Source organism: Rhinopithecus roxellana, chromosome 15, assembly GCF_007565055.1.
Source record: "Rhinopithecus roxellana isolate Shanxi Qingling chromosome 15, ASM756505v1, whole genome shotgun sequence".
NCBI lineage: Eukaryota > Metazoa > Chordata > Mammalia > Primates > Cercopithecidae > Rhinopithecus > Rhinopithecus roxellana.
This window is the reverse complement of record NC_044563.1, coordinates 77,444,240-77,465,105: the sequence shown is the minus strand read 5'-3', so window position 1 is coordinate 77,465,105 and position 20,866 is coordinate 77,444,240. Positions and strand designations below refer to the sequence as shown.

The 20,866-nt window shown below is 51.2% G+C and overlaps 2 protein-coding genes across 6 annotated transcripts in view; one reads left to right on the top strand and one right to left on the bottom strand.

Annotated features, from left to right (window-relative positions):
* PCSK7 (proprotein convertase subtilisin/kexin type 7) overlaps nt 1-14,728 on the top strand; it is a 29,354-nt gene extending 14,626 nt beyond the window's left edge. For 3 of the 5 annotated variants that reach the window (XM_030917383.1, XM_030917385.1, XM_030917381.1), the window contains exons 12-17: nt 480-582; nt 10,757-10,913; nt 11,748-11,842; nt 12,654-12,747; nt 13,006-13,123; nt 13,448-13,807. In XM_030917383.1, the coding sequence (XP_030773243.1) occupies nt 480-582; nt 10,757-10,913; nt 11,748-11,842; nt 12,654-12,747; nt 13,006-13,123; nt 13,448-13,807 (927 nt within the window). Of the gene's footprint in view, nt 1-479; nt 583-10,756; nt 10,914-11,747; nt 11,843-12,653; nt 12,748-13,005; nt 13,124-13,447 lie in introns of all 5 variants that reach the window. The other 2 variants (XM_030917384.1, XM_030917380.1) reach the window with 1 other exon arrangement.
* Nucleotides 14,729-14,997: 269 nt separating this feature from the next.
* On the bottom strand, nt 14,998-20,617 carry TAGLN (transgelin). The gene is made up of 5 exons (XM_010367408.2): nt 20,358-20,617; nt 16,615-16,806; nt 16,333-16,510; nt 15,930-16,032; nt 14,998-15,601 (listed from the first exon to the last, which is right to left on the bottom strand). Exons 2-5 carry the CDS (start codon nt 16,792-16,794, stop codon nt 15,457-15,459), a joined length of 606 nt encoding a protein of 201 aa, XP_010365710.1. The 5' UTR covers nt 16,795-16,806; nt 20,358-20,617; the 3' UTR covers nt 14,998-15,456.
* Nucleotides 20,618-20,866: the final 249 nt, after the last annotated feature.

Here is a 20,866-nt window from a genome sequence, read left to right as displayed (position 1 = left end):
TTGGCAGGGCAGGGTGCCCTGTGTGGAGTGACCAAGGGTCGGGGCTGAATGCCCAAAATGTTGCCTGGGATATCATAGGTGCCTAGTAAATATTCGTTCAGTTCATTGATTTAACCACTTCAACCTTCATCCCAGCTGATACCCATTTTACAAATGAGAAAGCAGGCTCAGTGCTATCACTGAAGTTTCCAAACTAGTAATAGAGTAAATGGGACCTGAGTATGCATGGGACTCAGGATGCTCTGGTTCCCCTCCTCCACCCTGGACACAGCCATTTCCTCTGGTTCCTTAACTAGGGGCTGTACGTAGCATTCCAGCGAGCAAGAAGGAGCCAAGGGCTGAAGGAAGGTGATGAGGAGTGGAAAAATAAAGACAGCTAAACCTTCAAGATCCTATTGACAAGGGCGTGTGTGTTTGTGAGAATGTGGGTGTGATCATTCTTGTTTGTTGATTTGCCATCCCCTCCTTTCCTTTCGTAGATCTGGACATCTGTCCCTTACTTAGCATCCTACGTCAGTCCCATGTTAAAAGAAAACAAGGCGATTCCGCAGTCCCCCCGTTCCCTGGAGGTTCTGTGGAATGGTAAGTAATCAGCACGAAGTGGGTTAATCTTAGGCCTGAGGTTTGGGGCCGGGTGACAAGGAAGTTAAACTCATCCTCCCTGCCAGATTCTACCCCCTTTCGGAGCTGAGCTCCAGCCAAACCTGTGGAGTTTTCTTTGACCATTTTAGGACATGTTACTGCTTCTGAGTTGGCTGCCCCGGCTGCTTAAACAAGACCTTTCTCCTGGGTTCCTAGTAGTGAAAAGGAGCAGCAGAGCAACTGAGGAGGAAGGCGGGTGGGAGGCATGGGACTAGGGCTTGGGGAGGTGAGGCGAGACCGGGGTGAGAGCTCAGAGAGGCTCCTGTGGTTTCCATGCTGGGATCTTGCCAGAGAACTCTGGTCAGTCCTTTGGTGTCCAGATGAAGTAAAGGAGTTTAGCATTTCTTCCTTTGATTCTCAGGCTTACCTAATAGAGTCAGATGCGGTCTTCTGGGGATGGACAGAGGGTCTGTAGAAGTCTCCTAGGCTTTAGTGACCCATCATCTGCCTCCACCTCCGTGGTGCCCAGGGTGAACCAGGACTGTCTGAAGAGGGTGTATCCTCTAAGCCAGTGACCTGGTTTTATGTTGAGCGAAGAGGCGGACGCCCCCCCTAGAGGAGAGTGTGGCTGGATCAGGATGCTTGTGCTAGAGGATGCCCTGTCTGCACATTTGCCAGCGTTTTCCCTACCCCCAGCTCCTTGGGGGATTCTTTTTCCCTGAGTCATTCGCTACTTTTTGCAGAGGAAGCATGCTATGCCTAGTGCCCAAACCAGAACTGTCTTCACTTTTTCTGTCCTCCTAGAAAGTGCTCAATCGAGAGCCATGGCAGGAGAAGGGATGGCCAGAGAAGGTTACTCAGAAGGGAGGATGAGGGGTAGCTTCCCTCGGGTGGAGGTTGCACTGAGAAGAACTGAGTTTTCTCTCTCCTAACCACGTCCAGCACTTGCCCAATTTCCCTCCACGTGGAATGAAACCCCTGGGCCAGTCACTTCATTTCCCGTAAAAGGAATGTTATCTTGGAAAGGGCATAAGGCATCAGCCAAGTCAGAGAAGTTCAGACACATTTCCAGGAATGCAGTTCTTTTGGAACCCCCTGGCTTTGCGCTTGCGTGTCTTAGAGATAGTGTGCCTTCAACTTCACCTTCCATCCACGGCTATTTTCCGTCGCATCTGTCAAATGAGGGCAGTGACTTAAAAGAGTAATATGTTCTCCCCAGCTTCGTCATCCTCTGCTTCCAGCTGACCAGGGGACGTTGCCACGGAATGTCTACCCTAGGCATTGAGGCATCTGGCAACTGCTTGCTTGTCACTAAAAAGTAAGAGAAAGAAGGACAGATTGCCTGGGTGGAGAAGAGTGGGAGGTGGCCTAGTGGAGAAAGCAGGATTAAGAGAAGGGAGGGAAAGATTTAGGGAGTTTGGCTAATGGAGCCCTTTACCTATTGGAAGGGCAGCAAGCAAAAGTTTTACTAGAGTTTTCCCTACCCCCAGCTCCGTGGGGGAATTTTTTTTTTTTTTTTTTTTTGCCTTGAGTAATTTTGACATGCAGAGTTATTCACAACTTTTTGCAAAGTACTATTTTCATTGGCTTTTCAGAGCCAGTGAAGTTGTCTTCTCCTCCAACACGACCACATTTTCCTCTGAGCAGACAAAACAGAACGAATAAGTTTGTGGGCTTGCTTGGAGGTTGAAGGAAATAAGTCCAGTTAAAATGAGAGTTGAGCCAGGTACCCTGGCTCATGCCTATAATCCTAGCACTTTGGGAACTTTGGGAGGCCGAGGTGGGCAAATCACCTGAGGTCAGGAGTTTGAGACCAGCCTGACCAACATGGTGAAACCCCATCTCCACTAAAAATACAAAATTAGTCGGGTGTGGTGGCATGTGCCTATAATCCCAGCTACTCAGGAGGCTGAGGCAGGAGAATCACTTGAACCTGGGAGGCGGAGGTTGCAGTGAGCTGAGATCGCGAGATTGCGCCACTGTACTCCAGCCTGTGTGACAGAGTGAGACTCCTTCTCAAAAAAAAAAAAAAAAAAATGAAAGTTGAGCAGCTCAGTCCCAGGCAGTCAATTAACCCCTTTGGCAGCCAAGTTATGGTTGTTCTCCTCCAGGACCTGGTTGATTCAGTGTCTGGGGGCTAGAGAGTTAACTTTTTTTTTGTTTGTTTTTTTTGAGACAGAGTCTCACTCTCACCCAGGCTGGAGTGCAGTGGCGCAATCTTGGCTCACTGCAAGCTCCGCCTCCTGGGTTCACGCCATTCTCCTGCCTCAGCCTCCGAGTAGCTGGGACTACAGGCGTGCACCACCACGCCCTGCTAATTTTTGTTTTTGTATTTTTAGTAGAGACAGGGTTTCACCGTGTTAGCCAGGAGGATGGTCTCGATCTCCAGACCTCGTGATCCGCCCGCCTCGGCCTCCCAAAGTGCTGGGATTACAGGCATGAGCCACCGCACCCAGCCGAGAGTGAACTTTTTATAAAGCAGAGGGAGCTGAACATCCCTGAGATAGAAGAGGAGGTGAAATACCTCTAAGACTCTAGAGTAGCATTGTCCCAAAGAGTTTTCTGCAATGATGGAATTGTTCTATGTCCATGCTGCTCAGTTCAGTGATCACTAGCCATCTGAGTCTATTGAACATTTAAAACGTGACCAGTTGGCCAGGCATGGTGGCTCACACCTGTAATCCCTTTGGGAAGACGAGGCAGGAGCATTGTTTACTCTCATGAGTTCAAGACCAGGCTGAACAACACAGTGAGACCTTATCTCTACAAAAAATAAAATTAGCCAGGTGTGGTGGTACATGCCTCCTAGGAGGCTGAGGTGGAAGGATTGCTTGAGCCCAGGATGTCAAGGCTGCAGTAAGCCATGGTTGCACTACTGCACCCTCTATGCTGGGTGACAGAGCAAGACCTTGTCTCAAAAATAATAGTAGGCTAGGTGCGGTAGCTCATACCCGGCCTATACTCCCACCACTTTGGGAGGCCAAGAGGGGCACGGATCACTTGAGGTCAGGAGTTCAAGACCGGCCTGGCCAACATAGTGAAACCCCAACTCTATTAAAAAAAAAAAAATACAAAAATTGGCTGGGCACGGTGGCTCACGCCTGTAATCCCAACACTTTGGGAAGCCGAGGCGGGTGGATCACGAGGTCAGGAGATCAAGACCATCCTGGCTAACACAATGAAACCCCGTCTCTACTAAAAATGCAAAAAATTAGCCGGGCGTGGTGATGGGTGCCTGCAGTCCCAGCTACTCGGGAGGCTGAGGCAGGAGAATGGCGTGAACCCGGGAGGCGGAGCTTGCAGTGCACCGAGATAGTGCCCACTGCACTCCAGCCTAGGCAACAGAGCAAGACTCTGTCTCAAAAAAAAAAAAAATTAGCCAGGCACGGTGGCACATGCCTGTAGTCCCAGCTATTCAACAGGCTGAGGCAGGGGAATCGCTTGAACCTGGGAGGCAGAGGTTGCAGTGAGCTGAGATTGCGCCATTGCACTCCAGCCTGGATGACAGAGTAAGACTCCATCTCAAATAATAATAATAATAATAATAATAATAAGGCTAATATGACTAAGGAGCTAAATTTTAGTTTTATTATACTTCATTTTAATTTAGATAGTCATATGTGGCTACAGGCTGCCATATTGAGAAGTGCTGCTAAAAAGCAAGACAGATCTTCATCTCTCCCCATTGACAGGAGGTGATGAGGGAGAAGGGATTGGGGCCCCTTGGGTTTTTTAGACCTGACACTGGTCTGAAGTCTCTACCTGAGGGTAGGAGGGAGAGTGGGGCTCAGAGTCTGTGATGAGAAGGTGCCTGAACTCCCACTTGCATCTCTCCTTTTGTTGTTGTTTGCAGTCTTGAGGATACTGGCTAAGCCTCTGCCTATGCAGTGAGTCCTGTTTCTTCTCCTCTCCAGGTCTTCCCTCTTTAACCAATATTTCCCTCTCTGCTGATTCTTCCTTTCTGCCTTCAAATGCAAGTCCCTGCCGCCTCGAACCAGGAAACTTTTCAAATGCATGAACTGAAGCAATTTCTCCCCTTTCTCACACACTCCCTCTGCCACTGAAGACTTGCTTTCTTACCCATAGTGCCCCTTTCCTCACCGGTTTAGGGGTTGGTTCAGGGTTCATCCTTTTTAATATTCTTGTCGCTCTGACCCTATCAATGAGGCCTTTGTTGCAACCTCTCTCCTCCTGTAGCTTCTGTGGCCTTCTTGTCTCCATAGCTCTCCTCTGCCCTCTCTGCCTGAGGCACTTGTTTTGTGCTCCCGAACTGTGAGTGTCTTCGAAGGCTTGTTTCCTGACTTTTTCCTCACTCTACATCATCCTCCTCGACAGTGCAGCTGTGTTTATGACCTTAGCTACCACTTCTCCGCAAATGAGTCCTCAACCTAAATCTCTTATTCTGATCCTTCACCAGTGGAAAGGATGAGAAACTAGAGCATAGCTTCCATAAGATTATGGGCAAATAGTCCAGGCACGGTGGCTTACGTATGTAATCGCAGCACTTTGGGAGGCCGAGGTGATCACGAGGTCAGGAAATTGAGACCATCCTGACTAACACAGTGAAACCCCGTCTCTACTAAAAATACAAAAAATTAGCCGGGCGTGGTGATGGGCACCTCTAGTCCCAGCTACTCGGGAGGCTGAGGCAGGAGAATGGCGTGAACCCGGGAGGCGGAGCTTGCAGTGAGCCGAGATCGCGCTACTGCACTCCAGCCTGGGCGACAGAGCAAGACTCCGTCTCAAAAAAAAAAAAAAAAAGAAAAACATTCCAATTTACCAAAGGCCAAATAACAAGATGCTTTTTATGTGCCAAGCAGTGTTCTCGGCATTAGCTCATTTAATGCACTGACTCATTTAATTCTGGTAGAGAGAGTACTAGGGTACTCATTTGCACTGCCACCCAAGTCCCCATCCACACCAAGAAGTAAATGGATGTAGCATGCCACTATGTACACTGCGAACACAGACAAGCACTCCTTTTGGGATTCTTCTCCTTTTGGGATTCTATTCTGTTCCATAACATGTCATTTCTCCCCTGTAAGCCCCTTCTCTGCCACATCACTGCTCCCCTCTAACTATACCATGAATATTTTCCATCATCTTTCTGTTCCTAAATCACTGTGTGCTGTTGATGTTGCATCAATGCATTACACTTACTGTGTACAAAATTTTAGATCTCACTATCACCTCTCAAAAGCTGGCTTTCTTTCTTTTATTTATTTATTTATTTATTTATTTATTTTTTAATTATACTTTAAGTTCTAGGGTACATGTGCATAACGTGCAGGTTTGTTACATATGTATACTTGTGCCATGTTGGTGTGCTGCACCCATCAACTCGTCAGCACCCATCAATTCGTCATTTATATCAGGTATAACTCCCAATGCAATCCCTCCCCCCTCCCCCCTCCCCATGATAGGCCCCGATGTGTGATGTTCCCCTTCCCGAGTCCAAGTGATGTCATTGTTCAGTTCCCACCTATGAGTGAGAACATGCGGTGTTTGGTTTTCTGTTCTTGTGATAGTTTGCTAAGAATGATGGTTTCCAGCTGCATCCATGTCCCTACAAAGGATGCAAACTCATCCTTTTTTGTGGCTGCATAGTATTCCATGGTGTATATGTGCCACATTTTCTTAATTCAGTCTGTCACAGATGGACATTTGGGTTGATTCCAAGTCTTTGCTACTGTGAATAGTGAGCTGGCTTGCTTTCTAAGATTTTCCCATTTATGTCAGTGCCATCACCATTCCCTAGGCCCCCAAACTTGAAACTCAAGAGTTTTTCATCCCTTTATATCCCTCGCCTCTCCCCAGGTCTTCCCCAACCCGTTCCCTTGCAATTTAATCTTTTTGTTTTTTTTCTGTGAAATATCTCTCAATCGACTTATTCATTCTACTAATATTCGAGGCCTGCTTCATCCCAGGCACTGTATTAAGTTCTAGAGACTCAGGGATAAGACACTGTTCCTGCCTTCAACAAGCTCCCAACCTGGTAGGGAAGACAATCAGGTTTACAGGCATAGTGCAGTGTTGTAGACACTGCAACAGGGACAACACAGGTGCTCTGAGAGCGCAGCAGAGATGTCTCCTGCTGCTAGGGAAGAAAGGGAAGGCTTCTCAAAGAAACTGGTGGCCGGGCACAGTGGCTCATGCCTCTAATCCCAGCACTTTGGGAGGCTGAGGCAGACAGATCGCTTGAGCTCATGAGTTCAAGACCAACCTCGCTAACAATGGCAAAACCTTGTCTCTGCAAAAAAATACAGAAGTTAGCTGGGCATGGTGGTGCACACTTATAGTCCCCAGCTACTAGGGAGGCTGAGGTGGTAGTATGGCTTGAGCCTGGGAGGCAGAGGTTGCCGTGAGCTGAGATCATACCACTGCACTCCAGTCAGTCTGGTGACAAAGCAAGACTCTGTCTGAAAAAAAAAAGAAAAAAAATGTGATGTAATTATTTTGTGAAGACAGTTGGGGAAAAGGTGTGGGCATGATTTGTTAAATTCTCATCTGCCATAATTGAAAGTCAATACATAATGTCTCAAATTGATAAGCCATGAAATATCCATAACACTTACTGTTTAGAAACACGAAAGTAGATCCCAGAAGAAAACAATTAAAAACAATTTTTAAAAGTTTGCTTCTGGGGAGTAGATCACAAAGGTGGTAGGGAATTGTTTTTTTCATTATAAGCACTTTAGCGCCAACTTACATTTAAATTCTTGCATACTATTTTGATAGAAAAAAAATGTCAGGGACAATTGGGAAGGTAAGAAGTAGCCATAGTGAATCTAAACAGTTTTCTCAAGAATTTTGACAATAAAGGAAAATAAATAATGTCTAACGCATATGTAGCCTTAACATTAGCTAGGTACCATTCTGAACGCGTTAGGTATATTAACTATTTAATCCTCGTCTCAACCCTATGAAGTAGGTATTGTTACTGGCCCCATTTTACAGATGAGGAAACAGTTCTCCCAGCTAATAAGTGGCAGAGCTGGGATTAGAACCCTACCGGGTGGCTCCACTGGTAGGTGGAAGAAAGTGAAGAGTTGAGAAAGGGTTTATTTGTTTTTGTTTTTCATTTGTAGTAGGAAAGGCGCTAGTAAAAAGGTCCAGCCAAGAAGATGGATAACGAGGCTGAGCCAGTGTTTGACTTTTGTCAAACATTGCTGTGAAAGGACAGAAGGCGAAGGGAGCTTGAGAATGTAAACACACATGTTGGATGAGCCGTGGAATCTCAGCCAATTAGGAGAAAGGAACTTGAGGGGTTGTGGGAAAATGAGGGGGTCAAGAAGAGAGTGGGGAAGTGGAAGGGAGAGGTTGTTTTCAAAGAAACAGGACATTGCCTTTGAAGAGGTGACAGATGGAATTATAGAAAATGAGGCTGGGCGTGGTGGCTCGTGCCTGTAATCCCAGCACTTTGGGAGGCCAAGGCAGGTGGATCACCTGAGGTCAGGAGTTTGAGACCAGCCTGGCCAACACAGTGAAACCCCCGTCTCTACGAAAACTACAAAAAATTAACTGGGCATGTTGTCATGCGCCTGTAATCCCAGCTACTTTGGAGGCTGAGGCAGGAGACTCGCTTGAACCCAGGAGGCAGAGGTTGCAGTGAGCCAAGCATCTAGCCACTGCACTCCAGCCTGGGTGACAGAGCTAGACTCCGTCTCAAAAAACAAACAAACAAACAAACAAACAGAAACCCCTGTCCTTGCTCAGTCATCTATAGTAGCTCTTAGTTGCTTATTTAAAACAAAAATCTTTAAAGCGCTTCCCGCCCTAGGTTATCTAGTCTCTACTTTCAGTACCTCTCTGAGCTACTGTGTCTGTAAAATGAAGGTATTGCACTCTGCCTTGCATATTGGAGTAATTTTTTTTTTTTTTTGGAGACAGGATCTCACTCTGTTGCCCAGGCTACAGTGTAGAGGCACAATCACGGTTCATTGCAGCCTCAGCCTTCCAGGCTCAAACTATCCTCTCACACTCAACCTCCTGAGTAGCTGGGACCACCGGTGCTTACCACTATATCCAGATAATTTTTAAATTTTTTGTAAAGATGATGTCTCCCAGGCTAAAGCGATCCTCCTGCCTCAGCCTCCCAAAGTGCTGGGATTACAGGAGTGAGCCACCATGTCTAGCCTGGAATAAATTAATGGAAGAAAGGGTACTTAAAAAGAATTGCTCTCGGCCAGGTGTAGTGACTCACGCCTGTAATCCCAGCACTTTGGGAGGTCGAGGTGGGTGGATCATGAGGTCAAGAGATCGAGACCATCCTGGCCAACATGGTGAAACCCCATCTCTACTAAAAATACAAAAATTAGGTGGCCGTGGTGGCGAGCACCTGTAGTCCCAGCTACTTGGGAAGCTGAGGCAGGAGAATCGCTTGAACCCAGAAGACAGGTTGCAGTGAGCCGCCAAGATCATGCCACTGCACTCCAGCCTGGCGACAGAGAGAGACTCTGTCTCAAAACAAAACAAAGAAAAAGAAAAAGAATTGTTCTCATTACAGCTTAATTTCTTTTTTTTTTTTTTTTTTTTTTTGAGGCGGAGTCTCGCTCTGTCGCCCGGGCTGGAGTGCAGTGGCCGGATCTCAGCTCACTGCAAGCTCCGCCTCCCGGGTTTACGCCATTCTCCTGCCTCAGCCTCCGGAGTAGCTGGGACTACAGGCGCCCGCCACCTCGCCCGGCTAGTTTTTGTATTTTTAGTAGAGACGGGGTTTCACCATGTTAGCCAGGATGGTCTCGATCTCCTGACCTCGTGATCCTCACCATGTTAGCCAGGATGGTCTCGATCTCCTGACCTCGTGATCCGCCCGTCTCGGCCTCCCAAAGTGCTGGAATTACAGGCTTGAGCCACCGTGCCCGGCCGTACAGCTTAATTTCTTAATAGTCTCCAGTTGAGTCTTCCACTTCAGTAGTTTTTTTTTCTTTTTTTTTCTTTTTTTTTTTAAATAATTGTAGATTTACAGGAAGTTTCAAAGAAATGTACAAGGGAAGTTCCATGCACCCTTCTCCCAATCTTAATGTTTCACACAATTAAAGTATAATATCAAAACCAAGAAATAGACATTGGTACAATCCATAGCATTTATTCAGAGTTCACCAGATATACATGCTGTCAATATTTATATATGCGCGTGTGTAGCTGTATACAATTTTATCACATGTAGCGTTGCATAACTACCACCACAAACAAGATCTGGAACCATTCCATTATCACAAGACTCCTTTGTGTTACCCCTTTCTGGCGACACCCATCCCCTCCCTTGTCCCTGGCCCCTGGCACCCATTTATCTGTTCTCTATCTCTGCAGGTATGTTACTTCAATTAACATCACGTAAATGGAATTGTGTGCTACGCGTCATTTTTCTTTCTTTTTTTCTTTGAGACAGAGTCTTGTTCTGTTGCCCAGGCTGGAGTGTGGTGGCATGAGCATGGCTCACTGCAGCCTCCACCTTCCAGGCTCAAGCGATCCTCCCACCTCACCCTCCCCAGTAGTGGGACCACAGGTGCACACCACCACACCCGGCTATATGCTTCTTTCGAGGTTGTTTTCACTCACATAATTTCATTGAAATTTATCCACCAGCATTTTTAAAAAAATTAACTGTGCATAGTCTTCAGTGAGATGTGTGCATTTTCACCCATCTTTGTTCACGCCTTTTCCACTGCCTGCAATGCCCTCTACCAACCCTCTCTACCAATCTGTATTCATTTCCTTCATTGGATCTCACTGCTGTGTGCCTAAAACCATCAGACTTATTTATCTTCCCTTATCAATTATGTATGTTTCCCATACCATATCATTTTCCACTTGCAGGTAGAAGACAGGGACCATGCCTGTCTTATCTTTATATTCCCAGCATCTAGTACAGTGCCTGAAATGTAGGAGGTATCCAGTAAATAATTTTTTGGATGTACAAATGATTGAAGTTGCTCTACTGGATTCTTATATTATGTCTTGGGTATGTGCTGTCTTCCCAACTAGACTCGAAGCTATGTTGTAAACTTGAGAGCAGCAACTCCATTCCATTTACTAGTACAGGCGAGGTCCCAGTTAGGGTCGCCGTAGACATTTATATGTGGCTTCAGTGAGCGTGTGTCTTTGTCTACATGGGGGTGAAGTGAAGGCGTGGTTGTGGGCTGGTTTCCCAGCTGCCCAGCCTGACTTTCCACAGTCAGCAGGATGGACCTGGAGATGTCGGGGCTGAAGACCCTGGAGCATGTGGCAGTGACAGTCTCCATCACTCACCCACGGCGCGGCAGCTTGGAACTGAAGTTGTTCTGCCCCAGCGGCATGATGTCCCTCATCGGTGCCCCCCGCAGTATGGACTCGTACGTACACCCACCCAAGGCCTGAGCAACCTTTGCAGCAAGGGCCTTTCCAAGGAAAAGAAATGGGAGAAGTGGATCCTGGCACTGTCCTAAACTACTGTGGCACTGGCTATCCCTGGCAGCTGGAAGCCTTTCATCACATGCCTTTTTCAAGTGCTAGGCCCTGCACCTCACATACACGTTCTCTAATCCTTCTAAGAATCCCGTAGATTAGACTTTGTAACCTCTTTTTACAAATGAGGAAACTGGCCGAGCATGGTGCCTCACACCGGTAATCCCAGCACTTTGGGAGGTCAAGGCAGGAGAATCACTTGAAGCCAGGAGTTCAAGACCAGCCTGGGCAACAAAGTGAGACCCTCTCTACAAAGAATTTAAAGATTAGCCGAGCATGGTGGTATATGCCTATAGTCCCAGCTGCTCAGGAGACTGCGGTGGGAGGATCACTTGAGCCCAGGAAGTCAAGGCTGCAGTGAGCTGTGATCATGCCACTGCACTCCAGCTTGGGTAACAGAGTGAGACCCTGTCTCTAAAAAAAAAAAAAAAAAAAAAAAAAAGACGAAACAAGTCATGGAGCTAGTAAGTGCCCAAGAGAATAAGAATAAACCTAGATCCATGGGGTTCCAAGCCTGTGCACACCCCATGCTTGCTTATTCCACCACATCACGTTAACACAAGTTTCTCCTTCCATGAGACCCCAGGGGCAAGGGGCACCTGAGAACCCCTCAGGGCACCCTCCCACATTTCCATGGCTACTACAGGAAGAAAGTGTTGCTGGGGGAAGGTCAGCTCTCTGGCCCACGCCTTCCACCTGTTTCTGCTGTGTTCTTTCCTCAGGGATCCCAACGGCTTCAATGACTGGACCTTCTCCACTGTGCGATGCTGGGGGGAGAGAGCCCGAGGGACCTACAGGCTTGTTGTCAGGGATGTCGGTGAGCCTCGTGCCCTCACCAGGCCCTGCCTTTCCTGCTTGTTATCTGGTCCCTCTGCATCTCAGAGTCCCCACAGAAAGTGTCCCGTGGGCAATATATAGGGTTGCCACTGGACCAAGAGGGTTGATGCCAAGAGTGTGCCCCATCCTTGAAATGGGCATTGCTATTGAAACTGTTCCTTTATACTGCCTCTCATATTCCTTGGAGGAGTGACCCACCCATTTTTCCTAGGATAGCAACAAAAAGTCCTTGTTGAAACCACATTTCAATTCCTTTTACGTATAACCATCCTTCGGCCAGTCCCGGTAGGCAGGCAAGGGCAGGACTCATTTCACCATTTTTTTTTAAACTGGCCCAGAGGTTTGAGGTGACTTGTGGAAGGTCACCATAAGTGAAGGCCACAATATCCATGAATTTTGAGTATCTTTACTATCAGCGTATAGACTGGAAATTGAGCTCAACCCTCCCATCCTCCAGTCAAGTTAGACATTCCCTAGGCCAGTGGTTTTCAAAGCTTTCTTTAATTTGGTAGAAAGACATTTTTTCCAAGCAGAATCCCAGCTGAACCCCCAAAATATGGGAGAGAAAAGCAAGACTCTGTTCTGGAGCACAACCTTTCAATCTTTTCCATCCCTAGGGGCACCCAGTGAGGCTCTTCTGCAGACCCTGGGGTCAGTGGGACAGAGTGAGGCAGCTCCTAGAACAGACCATGTGGCCTGAGCCCCTTTGGGTGGCAGGGTGGGCAGGGCCTCTGCTGTTTGGCATGGCTGACAGAGGGGCGTGGCTCACGAGCTGCCCCTTGCTGCCCTAGGGGATGAGTCATTCCAGGTCGGCATCCTCCGGCAATGGCAGCTGACCCTATATGGCTCTGTGTGGAGTCCAGTAGACATCAGGGACAGACAAAGGTGGGTAAAGCTGCATGTGTCAGATGGAAGGCCACTCACAGGGGAAGGGCCGCCTAGGGAGCCCATCGCCCTCTGAACCCCAGCTGTTTCCCAGCTCCAGCCTCAAGCTGGGAGACTGGAGCCCTGGGCTGGGAACTCAGTCTGGGCCTCTCCTTTTTGCTGTGGGGCTTCCCTGTCTTCAGCTGTAGGAGGGGAAGATGGGTGAGGGCAGATGGTACAGGAATCACAGTCAGTGGGGCATCCTCTTATTCTCCACAGCCTGCTAGAGAGTGCCATGAGTGGAAAATACCTGCACGATGACTTCGCCCTGCCCTGCCCACCGGGGCTGAAAATTCCTGAGGAAGATGGTTACGCCATCACCCCCAACACCCTCAAGGTACTAGGGCCAAGACTCAAGCTGCGGGTAGACAGGAGTGTCCTGTCTTGGGCATGGAGTTCTTAGCGTGCTTCTCAGGGTGACCTGCGTGGCGAAGGACTGGGAAGACCTGGGTCCCAGCAGTGGTTTCATAGCATTGCTCCTACCCTGCTAGCCTAACTCTTATAGGACAGGTCTTGTCAGGGGAAGGGGGAGGGGGAAGAGTATGTGTGAAAAAGGCAATCCCTAGAAGGAAAAAGACTTTCTGAGCTCATTGTCCTGGGCTGAGAAAGGCTGTAGGCTTCGGGAAATAGCGCCTCACGTAGGTGCTTGCCTCAACCCCAGACCCTGGTGCTGGTAGGCTGTTTCACCGTCTTCTGGACTGTTTACTACATGCTGGAAGTATATTTGAGCCAGAGGAACGTGGCTTCCAACCAAGTTTGTAGGAGTGGACCCTGCCACTGGCCCCATCGGAGCCGGAAAGCCAAGGAGGAAGGGACAGAGCTGGAATCAGTGCCACTCTGCAGCAGCAAGGATCCAGATGAAGTGGAAACAGAGAGCAGGGGCCCTCCCACCACCTCTGACCTCCTTGTCCCAGACCTGCTGGAGCAAGGGGACTGGAGCCTGTCTCAGAACAAGAGCACCCTGGACTGCCCTCATCAGCACCAAGACCTACTGCACGGGAAGGAGGAACAGATCTGCTGACCTCAGGGCCTGACAGTGTGGGACAGGCTCTTCTTAAAATTAGGGAGCTCTTGAGAGAAAGCAGCCCTGATGCTTACATCTGGAATCTGAGGCATCTTCTGACTCCACTCAAAGAGGGTGAGGGCCTTCTTAAGATACAAATGGCAGAGGATTGCTGCCAGAGAAGTCTGGTCAGAGCCACAGGGTCTTCCTCCAGCCAAACGGGAACTTCGGTGAGAAGGTGTTGGACAGGGGATTGGTGCCGCCTTTGGGTTGCCTCCATCCTCATCTCTCTTGGGCCAAGCCGGTTGCCTAGGTTCCCCACACATGGGGGACCCCCACCCACACATGAGTTAAGAAGATGCCTGCCATAGCCAGGAGCGCATCTCAATGGAAACGTCACTGGGGTCACTTGGGAAGAGGACTTTGGGGTAGAGGCTGGAGGAGCCCCTGGACATCCCTGTCCTGAAAGCGGCTACCTCCATCATCCATTCCCAAGATGCCTGATCAGAAGCCAACCTTGAATGAACCCCTGGCTCCTTCACCTCCGCCCCCACGATTGGTATGATGCTGCTGGCACAGCTGGGATACACACGGCTCCCCCAGGCCTGAGCTGCTTCACTAGGGAATCCTGTGGCAGGACTGCAGAGCAGATGGCAGACGCACATGTTGGAGGAGAGAGCCTTGGGAGCCACCGCCACTCCAGTCCTGCCACCACCCTGTCTTCCTCTGCAAGTGCTCAGGGAAATGGCCTTCCCGCTGGAGGCCAACTATCTGCCTGACAGGCTGTGACTCTTCTCTCAACCTTGGCCTTCTCCCCTCTTCTGAGCTAGTTGGTTGAATTTTTTTTTAATGCTTAAGATTTGTTTTTCTCTTCTCACAGCAACATTTTCTTGAATTTTTTTCTGCACAGCTTTTCCAAAATAAAAACCTTCCAAACAATTCTGCCACTTGCAATCTCTCCTTTCCTCTGTCTCCCCAAAATCGCTGCACACTGCTGAGTGGCTCCTTTTTCCCTTCGGTCCCCAAGATTCACTCTCCTGTTCTTCTATGGCCTGTTTTCCTCTGAGAGAATCTGAGCCCCCCCAGAATCTTGGCACGTGAAGGGTCCTTCAGAGGACAGCAGCCAGGAGCACATACAAGCCCGAGATGCCTGCCTGTCCCCTGCTCAGATCTGGAACCCTAACAGAAGTGACCAGAGCAAATCAAACTCTGCCAGCCAGGCCTGAGAAAAGATTGATGTATTTTTTTTTTTTTTTTTTTTTTTTTTGAGTTCCAACCCCAAAAATATTCCAGGAAAAGATAGGGGGCAGGCTGGGCTGGTTCTTCTTCAATGGGCTTTTGCCGCCAAGGAGGACAGTGGACTTAGCCCACATCCAGGCTACCCCCAGCCCTCTTCTCCCCTGCTTAGCCCAGGGAGGAGACAGTAGAGGTGGTGGGGGCAGCCCGGAGGGAGGGGCCAAGGCAGTGATGCTTTCAGATAAGAAGTTGGGCTAAGGCTGGGGGCACAGGGAGGAGCTGCCCATGTGCAGTTACCGTTGCTCAGTGACAGAGCCTCAAAGCTTGGCCAGGGCTGAAGGTACCACACAGGTGTGGGTGAGGCAGGCTAAGCGGGATGGCTGTAGCCAGGGAGCTGGGGAGGGCAGGGCTCAGGGCTGGCCCTCTCCCCTCTAACTGATGATCTGCCGAGGTCGTCCGTAGCCTGTCATGCCGGCCTGGGAGGCCCCTCTGTTGGTGCCCATCTGAAGGCCAATGACATGCTTTCCCTCCTGCAGCTGGCTCTCTGTGAATTCCCTCTTATGCTCCTGCGCTTTCCTAGAAAAGGAGGAACCAGGATAAAGACTTGCTAGAACTGTGTGTTTCCACCTGTTTTCTGATCCTCTGTTATATCCCAGCTCGATCCCATTGCCTTCCTGTTTCACGTTTTTTCCCTAATCTAGCTTGCCTCATAGGCTAGGGAAACTGAGCGCAGGAGGGTGGAAAGGGAGGGGTCAAGGAGTATTAAGGACCTGTTATTCCCGATCTCAGACCCCCACTTCATCCCTTCTTGGCTATCTGCTTCCCCTAATCCTTCCCGCAAGCTCCTTAGCACAAGCTGCCTCCCACCCCATGTGGAGACACAAGCTCCCTGGGGGCCACATACTTCATAAACCAGTTGGGATCTCCACGGTAGTGCCCATCATTCTTGGTGACTGCCAAGCTGCCCAAAGCCATCAGGGTCCTCTGCACTGCTGCCATGTCTTTGCCTGTGAGAAGACAGGAGAGAGGAGACGAATATCAAGAACACATAAACAAGACTCCAAGCCAGAGCCTGCCCCCGTCTCTCACAAAAAAATGGCCAAACCAGGGGCAAGAGCTGTCCCCAATTCAAGGGACGCCTCTCAGTGGGCCCTGTGAGCGTGGCGTGTTATTCTCAGCATATCCCATCCCTGCTGTGTGCAGGCGAGCACACCCCTAGTTGTGGCATATTCTGGTCATTCCCTCTCCCTGCCCCAGCACCCTGTCCTCCTGTCCACCTCCTCCCCCAACCCCTTCTTCCTCTCTACCTTCAAAGAGATCAACAGTCTGGAACATGTCAGTCTTGATGACCCCATAGTCCTCAGCCGCCTTCAGGAACTGAGCCACCTGCTCCATCTGCTTGAAGACCATGGAGGGCGGGTTCTCAGGCACCTTCACCGGCTTGGAGCCATCGGGGTACAGGCTGTTCACCAGCTTGCTTAGAATCTACCAGGCATAGGGCATAGGACGCAGCTTAGCACTCAGCTCAGGGATTAGTCCAGGACTCACAAGGTGGCACACCCTAGCCCCCAGCCCAGGGTGCCACTCACCACGCCATTCTTCAGCCAGACCTGGAAGCCCAAGCGCCCACGGTCTGGGCGGCCCACATCAGGGCCACACTGCACTATGATCCACTCCACCAGCCGCTCCTCCAGCTCCTCGTCGTACTTCTTCTCGATTTTGGACTGCACTTCGCGGCTCATGCCATAGGAAGGACCCTTGTTGGCCATGTTTGGGGAGAGCTAAAGCAGGCCAGGGTGGAGGAGGGAGGGGCAGAGGGTCAGAGGATCAGGGAGCAGCTCTGCTTTCACCTGTGCCAGGCAGCCTTCTAGCTCTGTGCAGGGTACCCAGCCATGCTAAACACTTGTCACAGCGCTGCCCATTCAGGCGAGGCTCAGCCCCTAGTCCAGACACCTCTCTGAACTTGAACACCAGGAAACAGGATACCAGGTCTTTGGAGGTCTAGAGCAGGGGTCAGTAAACTGTTTTTGTAAAGGACAAGACAGAACATAGTTTAGGCTTTGCAGGCCATGTGGTCTCTGCTGTTGCAGTGTGAAAGCAGCCATCGACAATATGTAACAAATGAACATGGCTTTGTTCCAATAAAACTTTATTTACAAAAGCAGACAGCAGGCTGGATTTGGCCCATGAGCGGCAGTTTGACAACCCTTGGCTAGAACATTCTTTGCCAAGACCAGCCACAGAGCCACTGGAGAGATCTTCCAGAAGCCACATTGCCCGCACAGAATACAGCCAGCTGGGGCGTTTGTCCAGCTGCAGGTGTGAGAGTTTACTGCCTTTGCCTCAAGGAACCATCACCTCCCACTCTCACCCAGAAGCTGGCCCTGGCCTGGAAGCTGGAACTCCAGAACTGCAGCTCTTTTCAGGTCAGCTCAGCTTCCGGTCTGCAGCTGAAGAGACTAAAACTTGCCCACCCCAGGCAAGGGCTAGGAAGCCACCAAAGCCCAAGAGCTCTTGGCAAAGAAGCTGCATTTCCTCAGAGGAACCAGACACACCTGGTCTACCCATTGACTTCCCCTCATGCCCTTATGCTCTCATAAGGCTACCCTTAAGGAGTAGCCTGAGTAACCAAGAAGTCAGAGTCCCCCAGGGATCTTCCAGAGCCAACAGTCTGCCTGCCAGGGAATGGGAAGCCCGGCCTCATCCAGCAACTGCCACCCTGAGGGCCTGGGCCTGGCACTGCTCAGGAGTCCCACTCATGGAGACAGGTGGCGGCAAGAGCAGGCCAGGCAGGTAGGTCCCTGGGCAGATGGATGGGGGTGGCTGGGAACAGGAACGGGAACCTGACCTGGCCACTAACCTGACCACAGCACCCTAGGGTGCTCCAGTGTTTGTCTGAAGAGACTTCCAAAAGAGGTACCAAAGGAAGCCAAACCCATCTCCTGGCCTCAGAGAGGTCAGAGGTTGGGAGCGACACACTGGTCTGAGGACGGAGGCAAGAGCGCGCTCTCCCGGCCCCCCCTCTGGTGAGACCCCTCCTCACCGGCACCCCACCTGCGGGAAGCAGAGCGAACACCATCACACCCCAGCGGTCCCGGCCAGCTGCCCAGCCCAATGTCCTGCCCTTCCTTTCCCAGGGCTGACAGCCTTTCTGGGCTCCAGTTCCTCATCCGTGAAGTGGGGGTTATGTTATCGACCTCAGAGGGCTGTGAAAATGGGACGGTGTCTGTGAACTCCCTCACATACTGCCCAGCCCTTAGCAGAGCTCCTCGAAATGTCAGTTCCTAGCTGCCCAGAGCCAGGCTCCTGGTAATGACCAGGGAGAGCATCTGCCTTTGACCAAGGAGTGAAAAACGGACCTAGAAATGTCAGTTCCTTGCTGCCCGCTCCAGCCTCCACCCGCTTCTCACCATCATCCCCTGAGCACGCAGCAGCGTTCACACGGACTCATCAAAGCGCCTGCCATTGAGCATCCGTCTCCTCCTTGTGTCTGTTTCCTTATGTGTAAAGTGGGGGCAGGACCACCTCCGAGGACCCAGTTCTCTGAGCACTGGGGATGAGGCGGGCTTCTGGCCCAGACAGCCCTCTCCCTGCCAGTGATGCCAGACACCCCAGAGGCAGTGCTCTGTTCCACTGTTCAGCTACAAACAGCCAATCCCTCCCTCACCCTAAGTGTCCCACCCCCGCTCCCCAAACACCCAAGGACTCCTGCACAAAGAACTGTGGTCCAAACCCCCAAGCCAGCTGGGACCAGGTGATTTCGGTAGCCCTGCATCCTGGCCTCCATCCATCCCAGCCTGTTTCAGCTTTTGCACCACCGTCCCAGACAGGCACCTACCTTCTGTCCCTGGCCCTGCTTCTGCCCCCACTCCACCTGCCCTCATGCCTGCCTTCCCCTCCTGCACCCCTGCTGGGCTCCTGAGGAACAGGATGGAAAGTAAAGTGTGTGTGTCCCCTACCCCCAGCTTCCAGTCTCAGGAGGATCAGAACAGACAGTACAGGTCAAAGCAGCAAGGCTAAGGGTGGCAGGTACACAACACTGCAGCCCCCAGATCTAGAGATAAGATTTGGATTTTGGTCAGAGGGAGGATGAAGCACACACCACCCCCACTCCCACCCAGCACCACCATCCTTCTCCTTCCTCCTCCTGGGTCAGGGTCTAAAGGTGGAGAATCCCCAGAAATCCTTTAAAGTCCTCTGATGAAGCCTCCCCAGTCCCACCTTCGAGCCAGTGGGGAGGGGGAGAGAAGGATGACTACGGGGCGGCCCACCCAGGGGCATCTCAAGACACTCCCAGGACAGCATGGACAGGCTTGGACCCTCCTGCCCTATGGCTCCTGCCAGGGCCCCTCGCCTGAGCTGAGGTGAAAGTGGGCAGTGGAGAAAGAAAGTCCAGGGGCAAACGGGCAGGTGGCACCCCCTACCAGCAGAAGCCCAGAAACACGAGTAGAACCAGGGGACCCTGCAGGGCTGCTGTGCCCCTTCTCTCTTCCCAAATAGGAGTGAGCACATCTGGACCTCTGAGAGGGCAGGAGCGTGGCTCCTCTCCACTCCATGGACAAACAGAGTGGCCCGGCTACATAAACGCGCGCCATCCTCACTGCTACCTTTGGAATAGTAGCTCGAAAGGAAACTACGCTTTGGAAAAGACCAAGGGTCCCAGGCCTGCCCTGTCCATCACTCCAAAGCTCCTCCTTGGCAGTACCCGCCCCCCACCCCTCTGCTACAGTGCGGGTGACCTCCCACTGTCAGACAGTGGAAGAGGCTCCTTGTCGGAAGGACAGACCTCCCATCTCCACACTCTGCTGCCCCAGACTGTGGAATACAAGAGTTCTGTGCCCCTTCACATTGTCCCAGGGCTATTGCTGCTGCTCAGGCCCTGGGGACCCGCCAGAGTGGGACACCGTGCTCCAACACAGGTGCATTCACCCACTCCTCACCTCCTTGGAGGTTCTAGAGGGGTGACAGACAGCAGAGCCTTGGCCTAACCAGCCGGTGCCTGCAGCCTTACGCACACCCTGTGGATGCGGCTGACTGAGATGGGGAGTCTCCCTCTCACCCCGGTGGTTTCCACCATCAATTCCTCTGCACCAGCCAAGTCATCCCAGGCATTCCAATGAGCCCAGGGCTGCCCGGTCTGAGAGAGATCCAGGACACGAGCGATCCAGCCCACTCTGCCTGGAGTTTGGGCCCCCAACGCAGGCTGAGAGGTGAGTTTTTCCCCAGCCAGGAGCTGGCCCCTGGGACCTCAGGAGAGCCTGCCTGAAATGCACCCACTGTTCCTGTCCATCTCCAGCCCAACTTCCCTCCAAGCCCCAGCCAGTGCACTCACAGGGCTTCCTCAGGGCTCGCAGGAAGGAGTGAAGACTTGTGTCTGGGCTTGGACAGACAGGATGGGGCGCTGGCTGGGTGAGGGGTTTAAAGGGCTGCCGCTGTGGTGATGTCAGCCTCCCCCGCTGGCTTGCTCCTCGGCCCCCTCCCTGCTGGAGGAAGCCGGCTCCCCTCCCCACCCCCGGCTCCCCCAGTGACTCCACACAGGCTCCATATTTGGGGAAAGACACCAAGTTGGAGCAGTCTAGCGGGGCTGCCGAGACATTCTCTGCATGCTTTGGAGATGGAGCGGGCCAGGGCGGGGCATGCTGCCGGCGGGGAGCCGGCCCGGGAAAAGCCTTTTATGGACAGGACCCTGCCCGGACTTACGGCTGCTCCTACTTCACTGCTTTCTGGCCCCGAATTTGAGAAGAGGGGGAATTCAATAGAGTCTGGCTAGAGAGAGGGGCAAGGGGCTGGGGAGCCGGGGATCCCAGGGGTTTGTGGGGACAAACCAGCTCCCCTCTCCTC

Coding starts and splice junctions, on each gene's coding strand:
- TAGLN (XM_010367408.2), bottom strand. CDS start 16,794: ATGGCCAACAAGGGTCCTTCCTATGGCATGAGCCGCGAAGTGCAGTCC. Junction 16,511..16,614: donor TCTGGCTGAAGAATGGCGTG/GTGAGTGGCACC, acceptor TATGCCTGGTAG/ATTCTAAGCAAGCTGGTGAA. Junction 15,602..15,929: donor GATCCCAACTGGTTTATGAA/GTATGTGGCCCC, acceptor CTCCTTTTCTAG/GAAAGCGCAGGAGCATAAGA.